General features: G+C 57.6%; 7 protein-coding genes across 7 annotated transcripts; 2 read left to right on the top strand and 5 right to left on the bottom strand.

Moving 5' to 3' along the window:
- Nucleotides 1–260: 260 nt before the first annotated feature.
- On the bottom strand, nt 261–1,479 carry ColSpa_07762 (putative serine/threonine-protein kinase VPS15; the record flags this gene model as incomplete). The annotated part of the gene is made up of 2 exons (XM_049273974.1): nt 261–1,332; nt 1,400–1,479. 2 exons carry the CDS (start codon nt 1,477–1,479, stop codon nt 261–263), a joined length of 1,152 nt encoding a protein of 383 aa, XP_049129931.1.
- Nucleotides 1,480–2,060: 581 nt separating this feature from the next.
- Nucleotides 2,061–3,252, bottom strand: ColSpa_07763 (NADP-dependent alcohol dehydrogenase 6; the record flags this gene model as incomplete). The annotated part of the gene is made up of 3 exons (XM_049273975.1): nt 2,061–2,709; nt 2,761–2,989; nt 3,048–3,252. 3 exons carry the CDS (start codon nt 3,250–3,252, stop codon nt 2,061–2,063), a joined length of 1,083 nt encoding a protein of 360 aa, XP_049129932.1.
- Nucleotides 3,253–4,557: 1,305 nt separating this feature from the next.
- ColSpa_07764 (uncharacterized protein) lies at nt 4,558–5,049 on the bottom strand (the record flags this gene model as incomplete). The annotated part of the gene is made up of 1 exon (XM_049273976.1): nt 4,558–5,049. The coding sequence occupies one exon, from the start codon at nt 5,047–5,049 to the stop codon at nt 4,558–4,560; it is 492 nt and encodes a 163-aa protein (XP_049129933.1).
- Nucleotides 5,050–7,739: 2,690 nt separating this feature from the next.
- Nucleotides 7,740–8,030, bottom strand: ColSpa_07765 (uncharacterized protein; the record flags this gene model as incomplete). Its single annotated transcript, XM_049273977.1, has 2 exons — nt 7,740–7,817; nt 7,893–8,030. 2 exons carry the CDS (start codon nt 8,028–8,030, stop codon nt 7,740–7,742), a joined length of 216 nt encoding a protein of 71 aa, XP_049129934.1.
- Nucleotides 8,031–8,913: 883 nt separating this feature from the next.
- On the top strand, nt 8,914–11,118 carry ColSpa_07766 (beta-TrCP; the record flags this gene model as incomplete). The annotated part of the gene is made up of 2 exons (XM_049273978.1): nt 8,914–10,079; nt 10,131–11,118. 2 exons carry the CDS (start codon nt 8,914–8,916, stop codon nt 11,116–11,118), a joined length of 2,154 nt encoding a protein of 717 aa, XP_049129935.1.
- Nucleotides 11,119–16,587: 5,469 nt separating this feature from the next.
- Nucleotides 16,588–16,785, bottom strand: ColSpa_07767 (uncharacterized protein; the record flags this gene model as incomplete). The annotated part of the gene is made up of 1 exon (XM_049273979.1): nt 16,588–16,785. One exon carries the CDS (start codon nt 16,783–16,785, stop codon nt 16,588–16,590), a length of 198 nt encoding a protein of 65 aa, XP_049129936.1.
- Nucleotides 16,786–19,442: 2,657 nt separating this feature from the next.
- ColSpa_07768 (glucan 1,3-beta-glucosidase) lies at nt 19,443–21,972 on the top strand (the record flags this gene model as incomplete). Its single annotated transcript, XM_049273980.1, has 4 exons — nt 19,443–19,710; nt 19,766–20,011; nt 20,061–20,324; nt 20,378–21,972. 4 exons carry the CDS (start codon nt 19,443–19,445, stop codon nt 21,970–21,972), a joined length of 2,373 nt encoding a protein of 790 aa, XP_049129937.1.
- Between the last annotated feature and the right edge of the window lie 167 nt (nt 21,973–22,139).

Below are 22,139 nucleotides of genomic sequence, written 5' to 3' on the forward strand. Positions count from 1 at the left end.
AACCGGTATCAAACAAGTCACTAATTGAACTTTGGGGGAGCCAAAGAGAAGAAAGAATGAAGCCTCATCCAAACAACTGTAACTTGACAGCATTTTCGTCCGAAGGAGCAGATAGTAACCCAATTGACATTTTTCAAAATCGGACGGCCCATCGCTATGGTACGAAAGCAGCGAATATGTACTTTTCCCAACCCGTGACATGCTCCCTCTTCATCCTCAACGTCAACACGACAAGAAAAAGACAAGACACCGCCGTCGCCTCAATCCCCAAACGGCGCCAGGTTCCACACGTCGACGACGCCGGTATACCGCCCGACGGCCATCATCTTGCCGTCCGCCGAGAAGGCCGCGGCCGTCACCAGCCCGTCGATGCCCGCCGCCGTGCGCACCTCGGCGAGCACCTGGCCCGAATACACGTCCGAGATGTCCATGCCGTCCTCGGTGCGGCACGCGAGGAACCGGCAGTCGGGCGACACGGCCAGCGGCCACCCCTCGTTGTTGCGCACCTTGTTCAGCTCCCAGCTCGACATGCGCCCGGCCTCGTGCTCCCACACGTAGACGGCCCGCGACCACACCGACACGACGACCCGCCCGTCGGGCGACACGCCCAGCGCCCGCGCCCCGGTGCCCGTCGCCGTCGCCACGCCGTCCACCTCCATGCGCCGCAGCGTCCGGCCCGTCTTGGCCTCCGAGATGCGCACCGTGCCGTCCCGCGACAGCGTCACGAGGTCCGTCCCGTTGGGCATGAAGAGCACGTGCGTCGGCGGCGCGTGGTTCACGACCCCGGCCACCTTCTTGGTCGGTGGCATCCCCGGCGGGCTCGTCGCCGCCTCGAAGACGACAACCACCCCCATCGGGTCCGCCGCCGCAAACATCTTGCCGTCGCGGCTGAACACCGCCGGCCGCGCCACGCCGTTGAGGATGCACCGCACGCCCTTGCCCTCCTCGCCGGCGCGGAGCTTGACGCGCCACTCCCGCTTCGCGCCGGCGTCCTTCTCCACCACGGCCGTGAGCTTGCCGTCCGGGCTGAAGACCACGACCGGCGCGTCGGTGTTGATGTCCGACGGCACCACCCGCGCCCCCGTCGGCGCCGGCTTGTGGACAAAGTCCCAGAGCTTCGTGTTGGACGGCAGCGCCGTGCCCGTGTTGTCCTGGGACGTGGCGACGTAGCCCTTGGGGCTGATGGCGATGGCCGTCACGGGGCCGTTGTGGCACTGCGTGCGCCCGAGGTTCTTGAGGCGCAGGATCGACGGCGGCAGCGTGCCGTCGTGGAGGTTGAGCGAGCGTATCGACCCCGAGATGGACGGCGCCCTCGCCGTGGTCGGGTTCGCTCTTTGGTGATGATGGCGATGGTCAGCCAGCGTCTTTGTCACGAGAGTCGATGCAAGCCAAGACTCACCCCTCCGCAACCGCCTCCTCATAGCTTGGCATCTGGTCATCAGCCGACGGGCCATGGCCGGCGTCCAGGAAAGTACTCATGGCGGCCCTCGATCGGATTTAGCACGCCTTGAGGCGAGTTTGTCATCCGTGTTTAAGAAACCCAAAAAAAAAACTTGAAGACACATGGGAGGAAAGTTGAGTTAAAGTCGGCCGGCTTTAACTATAATGGCCCTGTCAAACGAACCCCGGTTCCCTGGGCCCAGCGTTTCTTGGATGTCACCACACAGCCGCAATCTGGCAGAGCTACCGAGCTACCAAGACCCCTGCCACGCAGCTGTAATAACCGACGAAACCTTGTCTCCGCCGGCCGATGACCGGCCGGGCCCATCGGGCCACCCCTCGAGGGGCGCTGTTCTTTTTATCAGCGCCGCAGGGCGACTTGCATGCTGTGCGCGGGGGTGAGGCGTGCGCGTCCCGCATCGTTCCAGACAAGCGCGAGCGGCCCCCGGAGAACTGCGTTTCGTCATGGCTGTATGACCACATTGAATGACAACACGTTGCAAGGGGATTTTCGATTGCACGCGAAATGCATATCGTGGTCATCAAATGGTATTCTTTTTTGGTTTCGCTATTCCACATTACATCCTCCCATACTCCGTCCTCCCATACACTGTCCTCCGTTACTGGCCAAAGGCCTCCTCGTAGTTGGTCAGGCAGTATCGGTAGCGGACCTTGGAGTCCTCGATACCGTTCATGGCCGACCTCAGGCCGTCGGGGCTGATGGGGACCTCCTGCACCCACGTCTTGATGCCCTTGTCGGCGGCAAGCTGCAGCATCTCCAAGGTCTCGCGCCTGCTGCCCAAGTGCGAGCTGCCGATGAAGCAGCCGTTGGGGAGGAAGTCCTGGTTGCGGACAGTGATGCCGCCGCCGCCGGGGAGGCCGACGGACACCCACTTGCCGTGGACGTCGAGCAGGCTGAGGTACGCCGAGAGGTCGAAGCCCTCGAACGAGTTGGCCGTGTTGAGGATGAGGTCAAACGTCATCTTGTGGGGCTCGTTCCAGCCCTTCTCGCCGCTGGCGAGGTAGCCGTCGGCGCCCATCTTGAGCGAGTCCTCCTCCTTGGACCGCGAACGCGAGATGGCCCAGACCTCAGCGCCCAGGGCCTTGGCGAACATGATGCCAAAGTGACCGATACCTCCGATACCGACAATGCCGACCTTCTTGCCGGGCCCGCAACCGTTCCTGATCAGAGGGCTGTAGGCTGTCAGGCCAGCGCAGAGCATGGGGGCGGCGATGGTGCTGGGCAGGGCGTCGGGGATGGGGAAGACCCTGCTATGCGTCAGTCTTGGTCATCGTGTGAGAGGCAGGACTTGGGCTCACCAGTGCTCGTGAGTGCGAACATGGGAGGAGTAGCCACCCTGGGAGATGGCGCCGGAGTCGGGGAACGTCGAGCCGTAGGTGTCGAGCTGGTGCTTGCAGTACGTCTCGTTGTCGTTCTTGCACTGGCGGCACTCAAGGCAGGCGTAGGACTGGGCACCAACGCCAACGCGGGAGCCCTCCTTGATCTTGGTGACCTTGGGGCCGACTCTCAGAGCCTTGCCGACGATCTCTAAGACACGTGTATTAGCCGAGAACCCCCTCCAGTGAAACGGGGGAAGCAGGCTTACCGTGGCCGACAGCCAGAGGGTAGGGCTGAGCACCCCAGTCACCCTTGATGGTGTGAACATCACTGGCGCAAACACCGCAGCACTCAATCTTGATGTCGACATCGTAGTCGCCAAAAGGCTTGGGATCGAATTGCTGCTTCTTAAAGTCTTGCCAGGTCTCGGCGCTGTTGACCTGGAAGCCGGTGAACTTCTCGGGGATGGACATGCTGTCTACTGTGATCGGATCTGGGTAATGGTATTTGAAGGATCGATCAAGACTTCCTGGCGAGAGCAGGCGAAGTAGCGGCAGAATGGTACTAGAGGAGGAGAGGGAGGGAAAGATCGAGAGTAGGTCACGGAGGCCAGAGGGGACCGCGGCGGATGAAATACTCTGGCCATCGCAGAGCTGCTATCGAACCCCCCACCTTCTAGTTTGTCCCGGCGCTGCGCATGCAGCAAAGGGCATTCATCCTTGGATGAGGGGCAGCGCCAGCTGCGACAGACCAAGAGGGGCTAATGTCGCGCCGCAATGTCATCCCATGCGAGGGGGATGGGGGTGGGCGAGACCCTTGCCCAAGACTAGGCGGTTGTTGGAAGATCAGAGAAAAAAGTGTCCTGCTCGATCCTGCAACACCGAGCTGATGGCTTGTTCTTACACCCCCGCCCGTTTGTCGACAACAGACGCCGTAGAGCCGCAGGGAGGACGTGTTTGTCGAGGGCCGCATGGCGAGATTGTGAATTACTGCTTCCTCTGCAACAAAAGCGCTGAATGTGCATCTTCGCCCATCACCTCTCATTCACCCGCGCACCCCCCCCCCATACACGTCCATCGTGCCGCGCTGCCCCGCGATGATACCCCACCATTGCCCGCCAATTGCACCGCACAATCCACCCCAATTTGAGGTGGCTACCCGGGGGTTGGGGGAAGGGAATTTGTCCGGGGGATTTTCCGAGGCGACGTGCCGAACTTCCCACCAACCAAAGCGCGAGTTTCCCGTTTCGGTCCTCGACAGGCTCGACGGAGAGTCCACGATAGTAGATAACATCGGGCTTGGCTTGAGCCCCCAAAAAAGTCTTTTGTCGAGGGGCCAACCTCGCTACATTGGTGTCCCTGTTTCGCTGTATCTCGGCAAATGTCTCCGAGCGCATGTGTGCCATGCAAAGACCCCAGCCAACCATCGGCCTCGTGATGCGCGCATTGTCCAAGATCCCGCCGAGTTACAAACCATCGAGGAACATGGGCCGCCTGTCAGACGAGTCAGCCAGGCCAGCATGTCGGTGTTTGCTCGGGCTTGATATCACGTCGACTGAGCGGCCTCTTCCATCGTGCCGGAACGTTCGCATGCAGCGGCGTTTCCAAGATTTTGTCCGGGTCGAGTTCTCGCACCCTCGGTGGCGGTGTTTTCCAGACCGAACATGGACGGCTCGGGCTCGGTGCAATGTTCGGGCGGTCGTCCGCCGCCGCCGCGGCAGCAATAACCCCGGTCGGGGATGCCAGGTATTGGAACGAACCGTCTCCGCCGTACCCGCTCTACTGCTGCTTCTGCACCAGCGTTCGGCGGCGGGTCAACCCAACACCGGCGAGGAACGCGATGCGCATGGACGCACCGAGGTAGACGAACGGGACGTTTCCCCAGTCGATGGCATTCCACTTGGCAAAGTTGTAGTAGACTTCGGGGCCGAGGCTTCGGACGGTGTACAGGTGGCCAATGTCGGCGACCAGGAGCACGAAGAGGACCGTCTTCCACACGCGCAGGTCCGATGTCGAGCGTAGGACGAGGGCTTCGTTGAGAGCGAAGAGGAGGTAGAGGTTCGCGAGCTGGGAGAGGACGATGGAGGTTCCCTGAGGAATGACCTCTGGCTTCGAAGCGGCGTGGGTAAGCTGCAGGTAGTCGTCTGGGCGAACGTGGGCAAAGTAGGCTCCTACGAGAGCAGAGATGGGCTCGATGCCGAGAAAGAAGACGCGGTACAGCCGCGGGATGGTGAGGCCCATCCTCGTGCGCTGAACGTTGCTGGAGGCCATGATCACAGTTGTTCGTGCAGCAGCTGTTGGGAGGTTGAGGGCAAGCCGCGGCGGCCTAGAGCAATGGTAGACGGAAGAGAGCAGGAGAAGCTGAGGGGAACTTCGAGACTGTTTCGTCTCATCATGGGGGTTTCTGGCGTGACGGGCACCCTGATGGACCTCTTCGTCATGGGCTCGAGCAAGGAAAAACAGAAGCTCCGAGCGGTCCGGGCCCCGCCGTGCCGGGGCCGAATGGACGGGGATGGTCCGTGCCCCATGCACACCATCCCTGAGTGCAATTTACCATCTATGCAGGAGGTACGGCATCAGCTCTGGAGGATTTCCTACCAAGTTCCAGGACCCTCAGCTCCGCTGTCTATTCTATTTGGCTGACATTTTCCATCGTGTGCCGTTGTGGTTGTCGCGTAGCTCAGTTCGTGGCTTGAGCCTTTCCCAACATGTCCAAGTTCATTCTCCTACAGAATCCCCAAGCTAGCCATGCTGCTGGCCAATGAAGACCGGCAATTGAAGCAAGCCATGTAGCAATCCGGGGAAGCGAGAAAGTGATGCCAAAGCCATCCCTGACCAAGAACGCACGGGTGGTTGCGAGGAGGAGGGGGTTCACACAAAGACGTGCCCACCCTCGATCATCTGGCAAGGGGCTTTATAACTCGTGGATGCACAAAGACAATGCAGTGCTTCGGAAAGGGTACCACTGCCATGGTAAGAGTGAGAAGCTGGCGTCCGTCAATGTCTGCAAGCCAGCCGCTGCAGATGGGTTTCGATCAGAGCAGGCGGTCAGGCGGCGGTGAAATGGCGCCTCCTTCAGCAATTTGCAAAGAGGTGTGGCAGCCAATCTCCAAGCTGCAAGCCGTCATTGTGATTGTGTGTATGTTTGCCCAATTCCCCAGTTATCTAACAGCGTGTCATTGGAATGGGCGAGGCGCATCCTCATATCGACATTGGCTCTCGACAATGGCAAAAGCCTCGGCATGGTTGCAATCGCACCGGGACTGGTGCAGAAAGCTGCATGTTCTTGTTCACGTCACGGATTGGCTGAAGTCGAATATCTGAATGCGACAGGGACAAAATCTCCGGAATTGAGTTTGGGTTCGACGGACGGAGGCGACGACAGGGTTGCAGCAGCCCAGCCGACAGGAGCCAATGGGCGGAAAAGGGTGGGATTGTCAAGGTGCTGGTGCATGCAGCTAGGGACCGAGACCCTGGGCAGCCAGCCGCGGGAACCTGCGACGTGACAGTGGTGCTGTGTTGATGAAGCGCAATAGTGTAGGTACCTACCCACAGGGCACCTGTGTACGATGAGGGAAGGGAGGGGGCATCTGGCAGATTGCGGGATTGTTCCAGGCCCCCGAATTCGACATGGAGGTGGAGGGTTGCACAATCTGATGATTGGAGGGAGGCAGAGAGGAAGTTGACGAGTAGTGTACACAGTACAGCACCGATGGAATGAGGGTGTATGGTATGTACTGAATACCTTTTGCTCTGCAGTAGACGTGCCGAGTCCACGTGTAGCTCAACTCAACTCGAACTCATGGAACGCCCCAGGTATCTCGGCGTTGGGACACACACACACGGCACGTTGTGCCGTAATCTCATTTGGTTGCAGCGGGCGACAATTCCCGTGCCCATACGGAGTAGTACACTAGTGTATGTATGTTGCTCGACTGGCCCCCCGGATGTAAACAATGCGATACTGGGGGTTAAACCTCGATGGCAACGAGACAGAGGTTTGGTTGTCGAGTCTCGACGTTTTTTTGCGAACATATGCCAATCTCCGCTTGGGAAACATACGAAAAGCCCTTTCTCCTTTTCCCCACGACGACTATCCTTTGCTCAACCGCAACTGGCTCACTCGTATCCCATACTCTGTCCTCTGTACTCCGTACACCCAGGCCTTATCTCACACCTGCAGTCAGCATTCAAAGCCACCGCGCGCTGAGGTGTGTTTGTAAGACTGGCTTGGCTGTCTTCCCCAATCTTAGCTTGTTGCTTCTCTCGCCATCCTACGAGACTACTACCCACGACTCGCTGATGTATGTCTCCCGTCGCCACACGCACCACACACACAACGCCCGTGCTCCGGTTTGTTTCTATATACTGACATGACAGTGGGACAGAGTCGTGGATGTCGACACGAATCGTCCGTTGTTCGCTGATTCCCTCCAAGCCCAGGGGACGACGACTCAGTTCCCCGGGCTACTTGGTCGATCCACGCTGATTCTGTAACAAGCGCGGCGCACGTTCGACTTTGACACCAACAAAGAAGCCGGCCGGCCTGGCCGCCACGGTCGCCTCTAGCTCGCTTCTGTTTTTCTTTTGTTTCTTTTGAATTGTTTTATGGGTAGTTTTTTTCCCCTGTTGCTGCTGCCCTCCTACATACGCGTCTTTCGTCCCTTTTCTGGGGAATTCCCATCTCTTGTTGCTTCCAGCATTGTTCTTCGCAACGGCCCGCCACTTTGTTGCCTCCTGCCCCCAGCCAGTCTTTATTTTCTTTTCTTTCTCCATCTTTATCGGTCTCTCCCTGCGTCCCTGCCCTCTTTTTGCTCAGCGATCAGCGCTTCATTTCGAGCCAGACTATACATATATCCACAGAAGCTTCTCAGCGGATACGCAGCAGGGGAAAACGGCTTCGCAATATTTACATCAACATTACTCAGCCCCCGTCAGCCATCAACAGTCGCTAGTCACAGTCAGTCAACAACGGCGGCAACACGAGGGCTTGCACCGGCCTCGACCTGCACCACCCGCACGTTCACCTCACCTCGTTTCTGTCCGCCGGCTCTTTTTTCTTTCCTTTGTTGACTCGCGTACCTACGGAGACCGACAAAACGTTGTACACATACCAACCCGCTGCTGTACATCTTCTGGCGATCGCCAGTCCTCTCCTCCGCGACTCTCCTCGGCGTCCTCACCATCCATCCATCCATCCATCCGTCCATCACCTCTGCTCCATTGTCAATCTCCTGCTCCATAACGATCATTGCCTCCTGGGCCTTCGCGCATAGTCGAGTCTCCACCACCCACCGCCCTTTTTCCTGCATTGGAACCCCAGCCCCGATCCGGAAGCCCCAAACAAGCCGATTCTTCTTTCGACCTCCCCAACCAAGAACGGACCCTGAAAAATCTGAAAAAGAGACGCCAGACCGGGGTGGACGAACTCCCATCGACCCTTGACGCCCCCTAAGCCTGAAAGGGCCAATCTCCAGCAGACCCCCAGTCGCCCAAGCATCCTCTCCCCCAGGACCCCAGGGACGGCCGACTTCCGTGATTCCCACTGCCGCCGTCGCCGCCTCCGCCTGCACTGCGACCAAGGGATACCTAAACGGCTGCTGCAGCCCATTTCCTTGTGTGCTGCACCGGCACGCCTTTCTCCCTACCCCGTCTCCAAATATTCCGCCCAGCTGCCTCCTGACTGGCCGCCACCCTCCCATCCACCCCCATTATCCACCCTACAGTGGCCCAGCCTTTTGGTGGAAAGCCCGAGACAATTCCGTCTTGACTGCTGCGACTGTCGGGCGCCCCAGACAGAGTCAGGTAGGTCTAGGAAGGGCGACAGAAGCGACAGAAGAAGAAAAAAAGGGAGAAGCTTGGACGACAGGTAACGAACACCCCCTCGACTCGACTCGACTCGACTTTCCTGTCCCTGTTTAAACCCTTCGAGCCTCCCGCTGACCATGCGATCATCCCAGGTTGCTTGTGCTGTGTTGCTGCCCCACGATCCGGTTTCGACCTCCCCTTTTTCTCCCCTGATAGCGCGACAGGCGCCTCCTTCGTCGACTTTCGAAGCCTCTAGGTCCCGGTCAAGGTCGATTTCGACTCCGACACGCCCTCACGCAGCCGTCGACGGCATCAACGCTCGTCAACATGTCTGGACACACCTGCAACGTCTCCGAGTGGGCTCCCGCCCAGGAGGCCATCTACGACGAGCGCCCGTCCACATCTGCCATACAGGAGGACGACTTGGACGGACACGTCAACGCCAGACCTGCCTTCCAGCAACACCGCCTCCGCAGCATGAGCCTCTCGCTCCCGTGGCGGCGCAAGTCCTCCATGCTTCACCTCGACTCCGATCTGCCGAGCCATTTGGAAGAACTCTCCCTCGAGCGGTCTCGGAGCCATGCCGGTCCCAGCGGCGAAGATGATTTCAAGCACACCCACGATACACACCCGGCAGCACATGGCAATGGCAGTATCAAGGGCATGTTCCGTCGCGCGTCCATCTCGCTAAAGGGTATGGTCCATCATCACAAACGACACTCCATCGGCGGTGCCCATGGTCTCGGCCTCGGCCTCAGCCTCGACGAGACCCATCACCACACTCTCCGCCCTGGGACTTCCCACGCCCACGCCCACTCGCCTTGGCACCGGCTCCGCCAGGCCACGAGTTTCCGCCAATCCAAATCTTCCCACGGCCACGAGACACAAAGCGACGCCTCCGCTTCCGATCAGTGCTTCCCTTGCCTGCCGCTCCCTGGAAACGGCAGCGAGCCTCCTGTCATTCCCTTCCACACTGGTGGCGCTGCCAAGGCGGCGGCGGCGGCGCAGAACCAGGCCCTTCACAACAAGTGGCTGAGTGCTTCGTCGGACGACTTCACAGACCACGAAAGCGGCATCGGCATCACGGTCACAGGCGGCGACTCGGATGTGGACTTGGAGCTGGAGGACTCGAACATCAGCCGGATCGATTTCATTGCGCAGCTCCCTGTCGAGCTGGCGATCCAGGTCCTCGCCCATCTGGACGCAACGGCCCTTGGCACCGCCAGCAGAGTATCCCGCGAGTGGCAGCTGATGATCAAGAACCAGCACGTCTGGCGAGAGTCTTTCCTGCGCGAAAGGACGGCTACGTACGCGACCAGTCTCCCGGTCCAGCCGGGGACTGGTCAGGGTGTGCCGGCCATCAACCCTGGCGTCAACTGGAAGCAGATTTACAAGGCCAAGGACGAGCTCGACCAGCGATGGAAAGAGGGCAAGGCGAGACCTGTATACCTAAACGGCCATCTGGACAGCATTTACTGCCTGCAATTTGACGAGTAAGCACATCCACCCTTGACGGGATGGCCAAGCAACTAACACCAAGACAGGACCAAGATCATCACCGGCTCCCGCGACAAGACGATCCGAGTCTGGGACATGCGGACCTTTGAATGCCGTCTGGTCATCGGGCCTCCCGAAGTCGTCAACGACGTGTCCCTCCTGCTCGACGACGATGGCAACCCGGTTCACTATGCCACCCTTCCCGACAATCAGCGGTCGAACCCGTCCATGCCCGCAATGGTCTCCTTCCCGACGCACCACAAGGCCTCGATTCTCTGCCTGCAATACGACGACCGCATGCTCGTGACGGGCTCGTCCGATTCTAGCTGCATTGTGTACAACGTCCGCTCTGGCTACAGACCGGTCCGCCGTCTTCAGCACCACACCGCCGCTGTGCTGGACCTTGCCTTTGACGACAAGCACATCATCACCTGCAGCAAGGACATTAGCATCTGCGTCTGGGACCGCGCGACAGGCACCCTGCTCCGTCAATTGCGCGGGCATTCGGGTCCCGTCAACGCCGTCCAGATGCGTGGCAACACCATAGTATCGTGCTCCGGCGACTTTCGTGTCAAGCTCTGGAACATCGACACGGGCAAGAACATCAGGGAGTTCCAGGGCCACACCAAAGGTCTGGCGTGCTCGCAGTTTTCAGAAGACGGCCGTTACGTCGCCTCGGCCGGCAATGACAAGGTCATCCGCATCTGGGACGCCAACACAGGCGAGTGTCTCCGCGAGATGAAGGCTCACGATAACCTTGTGCGCAGTCTGCACATCGACTCCGTCAGCGGTCGCCTTGTCAGCGGCAGCTACGACACGGATATCAAGGTCTTCGACATGGAGACTGGCCGGCAGCTGCTCGACTTCCCGCGATGGCACGCCAGCTGGGTGCTGAGCGCCAAGAGCGACTACCGACGAATCGTCAGCACGGGTCAAGATCCCAAGATTTTGATCATGGACTTTGGCGCCGACGTCCCGGGCATCGAGGCCCTGGAGAGCGGCGGCGCCTGCGCGATTGACGGCGGATACATCTAGATTCTTACGAAAAGACTCATCATACAACCTACATAATACTCTAATACCGAGAGCGGCATGGCTGGACCGCCCTCAACTGACGACGTTCATTCATCACGACTTGGGCGACGATTGGAAGAAGTAGACTTTACATAGAAGAAGGAGGGGACATCTGGAGACAACAGACCCCCTTTCCACGGAGGCGTACTGGAGAAGTGGCGGCATTTCATCCACTTTGCATTGGGAACGCAGGTTTCTGTCTGGGTTTGGTTTCTTTTCTTTTTTTGTCTGGGCTCAATCATTGTCGAGCCAGACGTTTTTTCTGTTCTTTTGCATGGCATCCTGGGCTTTGTTGCATAGACGGCTACTGGATAGAAGCATTATAGATTCTGTTTCGCCATCACTCCTCGGGCTTCAATCCCATCAAAGTCCCATGAAGAAACCCATCAAGGGACTGCAGGTGAGGAATCTCCCAAGTTGACGCCCGATCGCCATTTATGTTATGCTATGAGGTTGCAAACAGACGCCAAGGAGACGGACTTTCCATCGGCGGACAGGACGGGGAACGCCGAAACGGGGATGCCCTCGCACATCAAAGCGGCCGAGTCGGGCTGGCAAGACGACGTCCGATGTCCATTGGGGGGGTTTCAGGACGTCTTTTTGGTGAGGGGGAAGCAAAAGCCAGGACGTTGTGTTCTTGCTTTCGAGTTCGAAACAGCAGAAGTGTGCAGATGCAAGTGGTCTGATGGGCGGCACTCTCTTTTCCCCCTCTCTTGCATGTTTGCATGGCGTTTTGTTTCGAGAGCTGCGCGGCAGGGCTGTGTGTGTGTGTGTCTTTGCGTCTGGGGTTGACTGATGGATTGGTGAAAGGAGGGGTGGCTTTGAACGGTCCGGTCTGTGCTCAGACATGAGATGGAGATGGGATTTCAAAGGGTCCGCAAGGGTTGAGTGCCTTTTCTCTTTTTTTTCCTTTCTTTTCGTCCGGTCATGTTTCGTCCCGACGCGGACTTGCGTAGATGTGCGTGTTGCGTATTGCAGAGTCCATGGCGGGAGCGGGATGTCGACGTGGAGGGCGTCCGGCTTGCAAAAGTTCAAGTTTATGGTGTATTTGGATGATCCTATTGCCATGGCTTTGTTTTCTGCGGCGGCATCATGGCGAGATGCCCTTTGTCGTCTCGGGATCGGACCGGGCCTGCGCTCTGAGGCTGTCCCGTCATGACATGATACCTGACGACAGACTGGCGTGGATGATTGCGATCAGCTCAGCTCTGGGCAGAGATGGACGAGTGGCGAACGGTGGACGCGAGTTGGGAGATCGTGGACCGTGCCTTCCAGTCATCCGCGAAATGGTCGAGCACTTGGAGTGTCCGAGGACGGGCTGGAAGGGACTTTGACGAGACGATCACGATGATCTGGCGGGCTGATGATGCGGGCGGTTTTTGTGGCAATGTCTAGCTAGGTTTGTCGACCAGCAGGTCTTAAGAGAGGAGTCACTTTGGGATGTAGGGACACAGCAAGCCTTGATTGATGTCGGGGCAAGGAGGTGACAAAATACACCGCCGGTTCAATCTCTATCTCTTTATTTGTAAAGAACCATACTGCGCCACCAAATCGGATCCAATGGATCCGGAAAAAAACTGGAAAAGTTTCCTAAAGATTCAGGGATGAGATAAACAGCTTATTTTCGATGAGTGATAATCGATGGTCGTGTAGTGACTCACTTTAGTAAAGGCTCAAGGAGAAAAGGCGGCGGTTTATTTTGTCACTCAATGGCGGGGTCTGGGTGAGGATCTGGTCGAGCTTGATGCTTCATCTCAACTCAACTCTTGTGTCATCCAGAATTGGGTCGAGGATTTGGCAGGTCTGACCGACGAGGCGAGGTTCAGCTGGCATCTTGACGGAACGTCTGAAATGGGACCACTCAAGTTGACTTACACTCAGCGTACACGGAGCAACGAGAACCGCCGAGGGGTCCGTAGAAGCTGCCCAGGTTTCCTTCATTCCTTCATCCGCGTTGTTGGCTGTCTGACGTGGGGTTGACGCGGAGTTGAAGCGAACAATATGAACTTGCCCGCTCGCCTGAACCATAAACACAAAGCAAGACGAGTATGATGAAGAATGTTACATGGCGTACGTATTCGATGTCGTCTCGGGAGAATTGTTCGTAGATTGCCTTGTGCGACGATCCAGCGAGATGGTGAACTCAAAAACCGACAATGTCAAGCTGAATGGCACCGACTTAGAGTAACCCCACGTGCCTATGGTTGGGTCAGAGTACCACAACCAACTTCGAGCTCCTGCCTACCCCAGCAACCCCCTTTTTCTTAGGCGAGGGACCCGAGCATCAGGTTGAGTAAGGTTCGAGAGAAAGATGGGAACGATTATATTGCTTCGTGCCAGATGCAACGTTGGTCGGCCAGGCCGGATGGACGCGGCATAGGGAGCCTCATCAACATGTGTTCATCTCATAACTTTTAATTTAAATCTCTTTCTCACGATGCTGGCCCTGGCTAGTAGGGGGGTTTGTCTTCGAAAGGTGCACGGAAGTGGTTCGGCTCTATACCACTGTGGCTGGTTCCTCACGTCTCTCTCGTCGTACCATGTTCCTAATCCCTCAGGCTTCTTTCACCCAAACGTTCCTTACCTCAGGCCTCCAAACGCCTTTCGGGCTCCCTTCCAGGGTGGAATGAAGCCGCAGAGAAGCCGGCCAAGCACACCCAACGAGACACAAGCCTCTAACGCTGGTCGCGTAGCTCTAGCCCGCGGTAGCTCCTTTGCGTTAGATTAGTGCCGAATTTAGGCCAGCATGCTCCCTGGGGGGTGATCTGCACTACCGTCGACCCATCGTCGCAGACGATCTGCAAAGGCGTAGGAAAATGCGGAGAGAGGTCACTTGGGGGCAGTCGTGGTGGACGTGCGAAACCACGAGGACGTGGACTAGCTGGGGGCGAGACATTCATGTGTTCCAATAATGGGTTAGAGGGGGGGAGGAGCAAAGATTGGGGTTCGTTCACGGAGGTGTGTGTGCGTGTGTCTCACGACTCCACGATTCGATTCGCGAGCAAGCCACAGACAACACTCTCCACGAGGGGCAGGGTACCGCAACCACGAGCGCTGCCTCTGCTGCGAATGTGTGGGCCATGTGGACGAGAGGCCATGGGGATGCCACCTGACCGTGGGAAGCGAGCGGTCTATTACGGGCGAACAGCCAGAACGGGTCGGTTGAAGGTGATATTCTCGGGACATTTCCCGCCCGACGGCGTAATCCGGGGCTGCTCTTGGCTATGAGCAATTTTGCATCGTTGTCCATGGGCTTTAAACTCTTGGCACAACAAGGTTGCCGACCACTTCGGGGCCTGCTTGAGCAATCGAGGTTCTTTTAAGGTGTTCTTCTGTTTCTTGGCCTCGCCAGAACCGTTTTTTTTAGCCTTTTGCGCTTGAACGGCAATTTCCTCCAGACAGAACCGGGACGGAGAGATCGACGGCCACCGTGTGTGTTGTGGTGTGGTGTAGTGTCGCGGCAGGTAGCAGACGGCACATGGCGGCGGTCTTGGTGGCATGCGACCGGCGTCTGAAAAGGGGGCGGACGAGAAACAAAGACAAGGAATCGGCCGTCCCTTTTACCGGCGTTCCTGACTCGAATGCTCTACTGTATACAGACTAAGTTTGTGGTCGTCTTGTTGCGTTCCGCTGCGCAGCGGACAGGGAGGCCAGCCAAAGGCAGCAGGATACGACGGAAACTTGGCAGCAGTATCATCTGTGACCAGGAATAGGACCATCAATGCGCAGATAGAGTGCAGATAGACAAGAGATGTGCGGGGCGCGGCGGGAGCGGGATGATCAAGGCTTCTCGACTGGGAAAAGGGGGCACCCGGTTTGCAACAAAAAAAACAGACATACCTTAGAGCCTACCACCACGAAGGGTTTCATATCACCTACTTTGCAGCAACCAGACCGTCATTAATTTGATAGATATCTCTATATAAATCAACACATATAAATAGTATACTACTCTAATCACCAATGGGTCATTTTCCCTTAGCAATCATTCGTTTCTCCAAGTCGTGTTCGTGTATTCAGTTTGTGTCAGGGTAGTCTGTACCGTATAGTGTGCCTGGTTTTTTTGTTTTCCTTTTCCAAACCGGGCGGGGGTCACACACCGAACAGAACTGTCGAGCAGCAAAAAAAACTCAATCAGAAGGCTGCGCAGTACATAGTATTGCATAGTATGAACTGAAGAGAGTGTAGGTGCGCCTTGCTCATAGAAAGGAGGTGGGCTGTCCGGCGACGCCCAAGCAAGCAGGGATGAGTAAGGCACCGAAGCAAAAAAAGTCAATGGTCGGTGATGGGACGTTTCGAAACGGCTGCCACCGGCGCCGATGGGCCTTCGGGTTGTGAGGCTGCTTTTGTTTGGGACCAATGTCGACTACGGCAAGGCGTTGCGAATCTCCGGCATGGCTCTGCAAAAGTATAAACCAACGTGTGCCTGTAGGCCGAGCTTCGAGAACGGAGCGCATCTCGCTGGCTCTCTGAGTCCCGGGAGCCCAGAATGCGCATCGAAAGGTACGAGAGTGTGTGCATGCTGCATTTGGGTGCAACTAGTGCGTTGTCGAGGCTTCAGGGTTGCAATCGCGATGGGCACCTCTCAGGTCCAGAGGTACGGACTGGCAGCGGCATGGGCAGCTCGACGCGGGATCGCAGTCCGGTTGCTTTGGCTCTGCTTCGGCGGCTCTCTGCACCAGTACGTATGCAGAACTTGTCTGGACGTCGATGGCCTCGTCTTCGAATTCGCATGTGTGCGTGCGTGCATGCATGCATACATCTCCCGGGCCTGTCCCGGCGCTTCGAGTGGACATGACTCCTGCAAGGGGCACGCAGGACAAGTGATATCGTCATTTGGATCCCGAGTCCATCGGTCTCAAAACGGAGAGGGGCGAGGGAGGAAATGTCCCGTCCGACGGGTGTACCGAGGAGCAAAATCGACCACTCATTTTACCATGTATTAAACAAGACGCATGTATCGATTCGATGACCGTTTTGGTATTCAGGTCCCCTGGCGAGCCGAAACGATAGTTTTTACCCCACAAACTGCCAGCCTTTTTTGGGAGTGGCTAACTGACGCCTAGGGTAGTTTGCTATTTCCGACTGGGCCTCCAAAGTGTCAATCTGGAAATGGGCAGAGAGAAACAATCTGCTCGACCCGTGACGGCGCTTGGCTCTGGAGAAGGGCCGAGTCTTGAGTCTTGCGGGGTGGTAGTGTGCAGTAGCCTCAACGCTGGGAAGTTTGGGAGGGAGAGCATGGTCACCGGCGACGATGATTCCTGGGCAGGATGTGATGCGAGTGACTCTCATCACGAGCCCCCATAGCGGCGGTTGCGACGCACGCATCATCACAGGTCGGCACGCCGAGTCTCTGTGGAGGTGGCTCGATGGCAGCTCAAGCTTACGGATTCCATGTGCCGGCATGGCCAGCGAACGGAGGACGGGGGGCTACGGACCGTCCATGCTCGTGCCGTGGTTGTGGCTTCGGTTGACAGGTTGTACAGCGTCCAAGCCCATGGTCAGCCACCCGTTGGCGAAGGCAGCCCTTTCGAAGGGGACCACTTGACGCGCTGGATCTGTCCTTTCCAATGTGACGATGCCGTCAGCTTCCAGGTTTGGGGCTCGTTTAACCATGGAAAGTGACATCGTGGGACATTAAAGGGACACCAATGGGCAACAGGACTCGCAAGCGCCTCGCCCAAACCCCGTCCTCTCCTCCTCCTCCTCCCCCATCATCTCCCGCGAGGGCAAGCCTCATCCAACCAACGGCGCTCGACGCACAACCGCAAGCCAGTGCCGCTGCGGGATCGGGTCGCAACGCGCCCAGCTCGGTGACGCGCGAACCCTTTCGTCGTCCGGTGCTGGACGTTTCTGCCGCTGCCGCTGTCTCTACCGCTGTCGCTGGTGGCGGAGGGCAGACGAGCTTGAAACGGCGCTATGCCCGATCCTGACGGACCCTGGCCTCTTCCTCGTCGACTGTCCAGGGTGTCTTTGGATGTTGTTCTCCCCCGAATGAGAGAGAATCCCTGCTGCTGCTCTTCCGTGGAGGGGCGGCTTTGGTGGGGAAGAGAGACACAAACGTGACAGGGGTGACCGCGGAGGCAAAATTCGAAATAGGGAGGCCAAACAATTGCTGTGCTGTGCTGGTTGTTCCCTCGATGTGCTGCCCCCTTTGTGCCCTTTGTGCATGAGACAAGAAGAAAAGACGCCAAACAGAGCACACAACCCTATGCGCAGTGCCCTGCACCTATGCAGATTTGCCGTTCCATCTTGTCTTTCCGGAGGTTGCTTCTTCCTGCTTCCCCTCCCCCCTCTGCCCTTTGGTGTTGGTCAGCGACTGCTCGATGACGCTGCCCTCAGCCAAAGTGACTAGTTCCATGTGCCACTTCCAGCCACAGCGAGGCTCGCGGACGAGTCTCTGAGTTTTCTCCTTGGGGGCGGACGCGCTGATCTTCCGCTTAACTTGCCGCCCCTGTTTAGTACACTACCTACCTCCTTTGCTTGTCCGGACCTCTCTCTCTCTCATGCATGCGTCCATCCATCCATCGACTCATGAAGATACGCACTGAAGGCTGTCAGATCTCGCCGGGATCTTTTTCATGCGCATACGGAGATTCCGCAAGGGTCCTGACAGTCCGTAGAGGATCCAAACCTTGGGACGTTCGCCTCTGTGGCTCCGATCTAATCAACCTCTCACCACCAGAACACCACCAGCGGTGGATATTCCAGAAGCAGGCCAGCAGGTCGCAAGGTTGAAGGGGGTGGTGGTCCAACCCGGACTAGGGGCGGCTGTTGCATCGCATTGACTGACCCCCTGAACACCGGCCAGGGCCTTTTCGTCCGAACTACCTGCGCCCGTGTGCTTGTCTGCGTTTCTTCGCCTCGCCTTGCTCCTCTGCCTGACTTGCTGGCAGCACCTTACCTACTGCGTACCCGTACCACGCCCCCCTCCTCCTCCTTAGCTCTGTTTGAAGCTATATCCCCTCCCGACCAATAGCGCCCCTTCTGGATCCTTGTTTCATCGCATTTCTTGTCCTCGATCCAGGATTGCCTATCCATCGCGGCAAGTCGGCCTGACAAGGGCTGTCGGTAAGGAGCACCGCTGGGACTAAGTTTAGTTGGCTGGTGCTGGCCAGGCTTGGTTTTCTCGAGCTCGGGCGGGCCACGGACATCCAATATCCCCCCCTCATTCTGTCAACCTTACTGTCCCTTCTTGTGCCTGGAAGACCGAGATCCAGTCATTCAACGAAAAAAAGCTCTCGGCGTGCGAGCCGGGATCCAGGGCCTGGACTTGCGTCAGACTGAGAGAGTGAGAGAGGTCCGACTGCCGCCCACCACCATGGCGATAGACCGTCTGGCGAAGCAGGGGACTGCCCGAAAGGTAGGTCGATATAAGACGGTGATGCCGCCGTCAACCTCTTCTTAGCTCGTGGTTCCCTTCCCTCCCTTTCCCCTTGTCTCAACCTCACACCCATCGACGTTCTTTCTTTCCACTGTTGTTTTTTTCATTTTTAAAAGAGAGGATATTTCGCCCTCTCGCCCTTCGATTCGTTCCAAAGTCATTCTTTAACCCCAACCCAACCGGCCCACGCATCGATCGACCGTCACCCGCTGTCGTCACTTTCAACCCCCTTTTGGTGAGTATTGTGCGCCATCCTCCCGGTTCCGGTCCCGTGGCTCTCTTGCCTTCCTTTCCCACACCCTCCCGACCGGCCTATTGTCTCGGCTCTTCATATCGAGTGGTCTGGGGTTTGGCGGTATGGTATCTCTTTCAAGAGTACCGTGACGTGTGACTTGTCATCTGAGTCCCCTTGGGGTTTTCGTTGAAGGGATCCAAAGTGAAGGAAGATTGTCATGTCTGAAAGGCGAGAACAATGGGACATGATCCAGGCTTGTGACGCGGAGCCAGTCCTTTTGGTCACAGACAACAAGGGCTGTTCGTGGAGCGGGCCGGTGCGAGTCGGCTGTCAGTTAGTCACTGACACTCACGAGCTGGCCATACTTAAGGTGTGGCTTTTGGATCATGGCCCGGTTGTTGAGGAGTCGGCCAGCACCTTTCCTGTTCTCGCTTTCGAGTCTCTTCCGGCACATAAGCAAAGGCAGATCCTTTTTTCTTATTTCAGTCGGGTAGTCTCGAGTTTCTCCATCTTCTGAAGGTTGGCATTCGTCTTGATCCGCAGCCATCTCCATCGCACGTCACTACTCTACTTAAACTGAGCTAACATCGCAACCTCCCACAGTTTATACCCTCATTCCAAACACCCAAACACAAGAGGAATCCCACGATCAGCTGGTTCTACATCATGATGGGTCTATCCTCGGTCCTTGCGACCACTCTTCTGGCCTTGCGCCTCTTCTCTCAGGACGTTCTCGCGGCGCCCGCACCCGCCCCGGCGCCCGTTCCTCAGGCTACTACCGCTGCTGCCGCTGCCGGCGGCTTTTGGGTCGCGTCGATTGAGCGTCGCGGCACCTCTGCTTTCGGTGACGCCAACTACAAGATCTACCGCAATGTGAAGGACTACGGTGCCAAGGGTGATGGATCCACCGACGACACCGTGGCTATCCAGGCTGGTAAGACCCTACCTCTCTCATACGTTAACAGAATGCTTGACTAACTTGGATCCAGCCATGGACGATGGTAACCGCTGCGGCTTCGGCTGTGACTCCCAAACCACCACTCCCGCCCTTGTCTACTTCCCCACTGGTACCTACGTTGTCAGCAAGCCAATCGTCATGAAGTACTACACCCACATGGTCGGAGACGCCACCGCCCTTCCCACTATCAAGGCCGCCGCGAGCTTCGCCGGCATGGCCGTGATTGACGCCGACCCGTACGACAACCAGGGCAACAACGCCCACACCAACCAGAACAGTAAGTGGATTCTATAACGAGTTGAAAAACATCTGCTAACCTGGCTCAGACTTCTGGAAGCTCGTTCGCAACTTCAACATCGACCTGACTGGCATGCCTTTCACCTCCGGTGCCGGTATCCACTGGCAGGTTGCTCAGGCCACCAGCCTCCAGAACATTGTCTTCAACATGCGCACCGACGGAGGCGATGCCAACGTCCAGCAGGGAATCTTCATCGACAACGGCTCCGGTGGTTTCATGACCGACTTGACGTTCAACGGCGGCAAGTATGGTGCCTTTATGGGATCCCAGCAGTTCACCTCACGCAACATGAGTAAGTCCTCCAGCTTTCCCCTTTCTCTGTATCCGAGACTGACATAAAACCAGCCTTCAACAACTGCAAGACTGCCATCTACATGAACTGGAACTGGCTTTGGACCTTCCAGGATCTCAAGATCAACAACTGCGGCGTCGGTATCGACATGTCCAACGGTGGTGCCACCGCCCAGACCGTCGGTTCTGTTCTTCTCCTCGACAGTGTCATCAGCAACACCCCCGTTGGCGTCTTGACTGCCTACAGCCCTTCCGAGACCGTCACTAACGGTACCTTGATCCTCGACAATGTCGACATGTCCACCAACGTCCCGGCCGCCGTTCAGATCGTTGACACCAAGGCCAACGTCTTGGCAGGCAACCAAAAGATCGCCTCCTTCATCCAGGGCAAGACCTACACCGGCACCGCTGGCAATGGCAAGGCTGTCCAGGGCGCTCAGGACGCCCTCGTCAAGCCCGCCGGCCTTCTCGCTTCCGACGGCAAGGTCGTCACCCGCAGCAAGCCTCAGTACGAGAACGTTGCCGCCAGCTCTTTCCTCAGCGCCAAGGCCAATGGCTGCAAGGGTGACGGTAAGACCGACGACACCGCCGCCATCCAGGCTCTGGTTAACAAGGCCGGCCCCAACGACATTGTATACTTCGACCACGGCGCATACATCATCTCGGACACCATCGAGGTGCCCAAGGACATCAAGATCACCGGCGAGGTCTGGCCTCTGCTGATGGCCAACGGTGCCGCCTTCAAGGACCAGGCCAACCCCAAGGTCATGTTCCGCGTTGGCAAGGCTGGCGATGTCGGCACTTTCGAGATGAGTGACGTGATCCTCCAGACCCAGGGCCCCCAGCCTGGTGCCATCCTCATGGAGTACAACATTGCCGGATCCACCCCTGGTGCCGCCGGTCTCTGGGACGTCCACTTCCGCATCGGAGGCAGCGCCGGAACTCAGCTGCAGTCGGACAAGTGCGCAAAGAACCCCAACGTCACCACTACCGCCAACCCCGAATGCATGGGTGCCTACATGCTCACCCACATGACCGCCGAGTCCTCTGGCTACTTTGAGAACACCTGGTGGTGGGTTGCCGATCACGAACTCGACCTCGCCGACCGCAAGGTCCAGCTCAACATCTACAACGGCCGTGGCGTTCTTTGCGAGGCCACCAAGGGTACCTGGTTCTGGGGTACCGCCTCTGAGCACAGCGTCCTGTACAACTACCAGTTCAACAATGCGTCCAACGTCTTCATGGGCCACGTCCAGACCGAGACCGCGTACTTCCAGGGCAACCCCGACGCCAGGACACCCTTCACGGTCAACAACGCCATTCTCGACCCCAACTTTGAGACCTCCTGCGCCGGCCAGGGCGACAAGTGCGCGCGCACATGGGGTATCCGTGCCATCGATTCCAAGGACATCATCGTCTATGGCGCCGGCTTGTACTCCTTCTTCAACAACTACGACCAGGTCTGCGTCGGCGAGAACAACTGCCAGGACCACATGGTCTCCCTCGAGAACAGCGACGTCAAGTTCTTTGGTCTCAGCACCAAGGCGTCCGTCAACATGGTCACGGTCAACGGCAAGGGCGCGGCGCTCGACACCGACAACCGCAACAACTTCTGCGCCACTGTCGCGCTCTTCCAGGCGCCCCTCTAGGCGAGGTTTGCGTATGGAATCGGGCTCTCAGTTCCGGTTTTTGAGCCGTACTAGGAGACGCCCAGATACGGGAGCATGCCGATCAATCTTGTTGGCTTGTGGCGGACAAAGTCCGCATACGAGGACGCGTATGAGTACGCTCACAGGCTGATTAGCGCGGAGCATCG

This window comes from Colletotrichum spaethianum (genome assembly GCF_022836535.1).
Source record: "Colletotrichum spaethianum MAFF 239500 DNA, contig20, whole genome shotgun sequence".
Taxonomy (NCBI): domain Eukaryota; kingdom Fungi; phylum Ascomycota; class Sordariomycetes; order Glomerellales; family Glomerellaceae; genus Colletotrichum; species Colletotrichum spaethianum.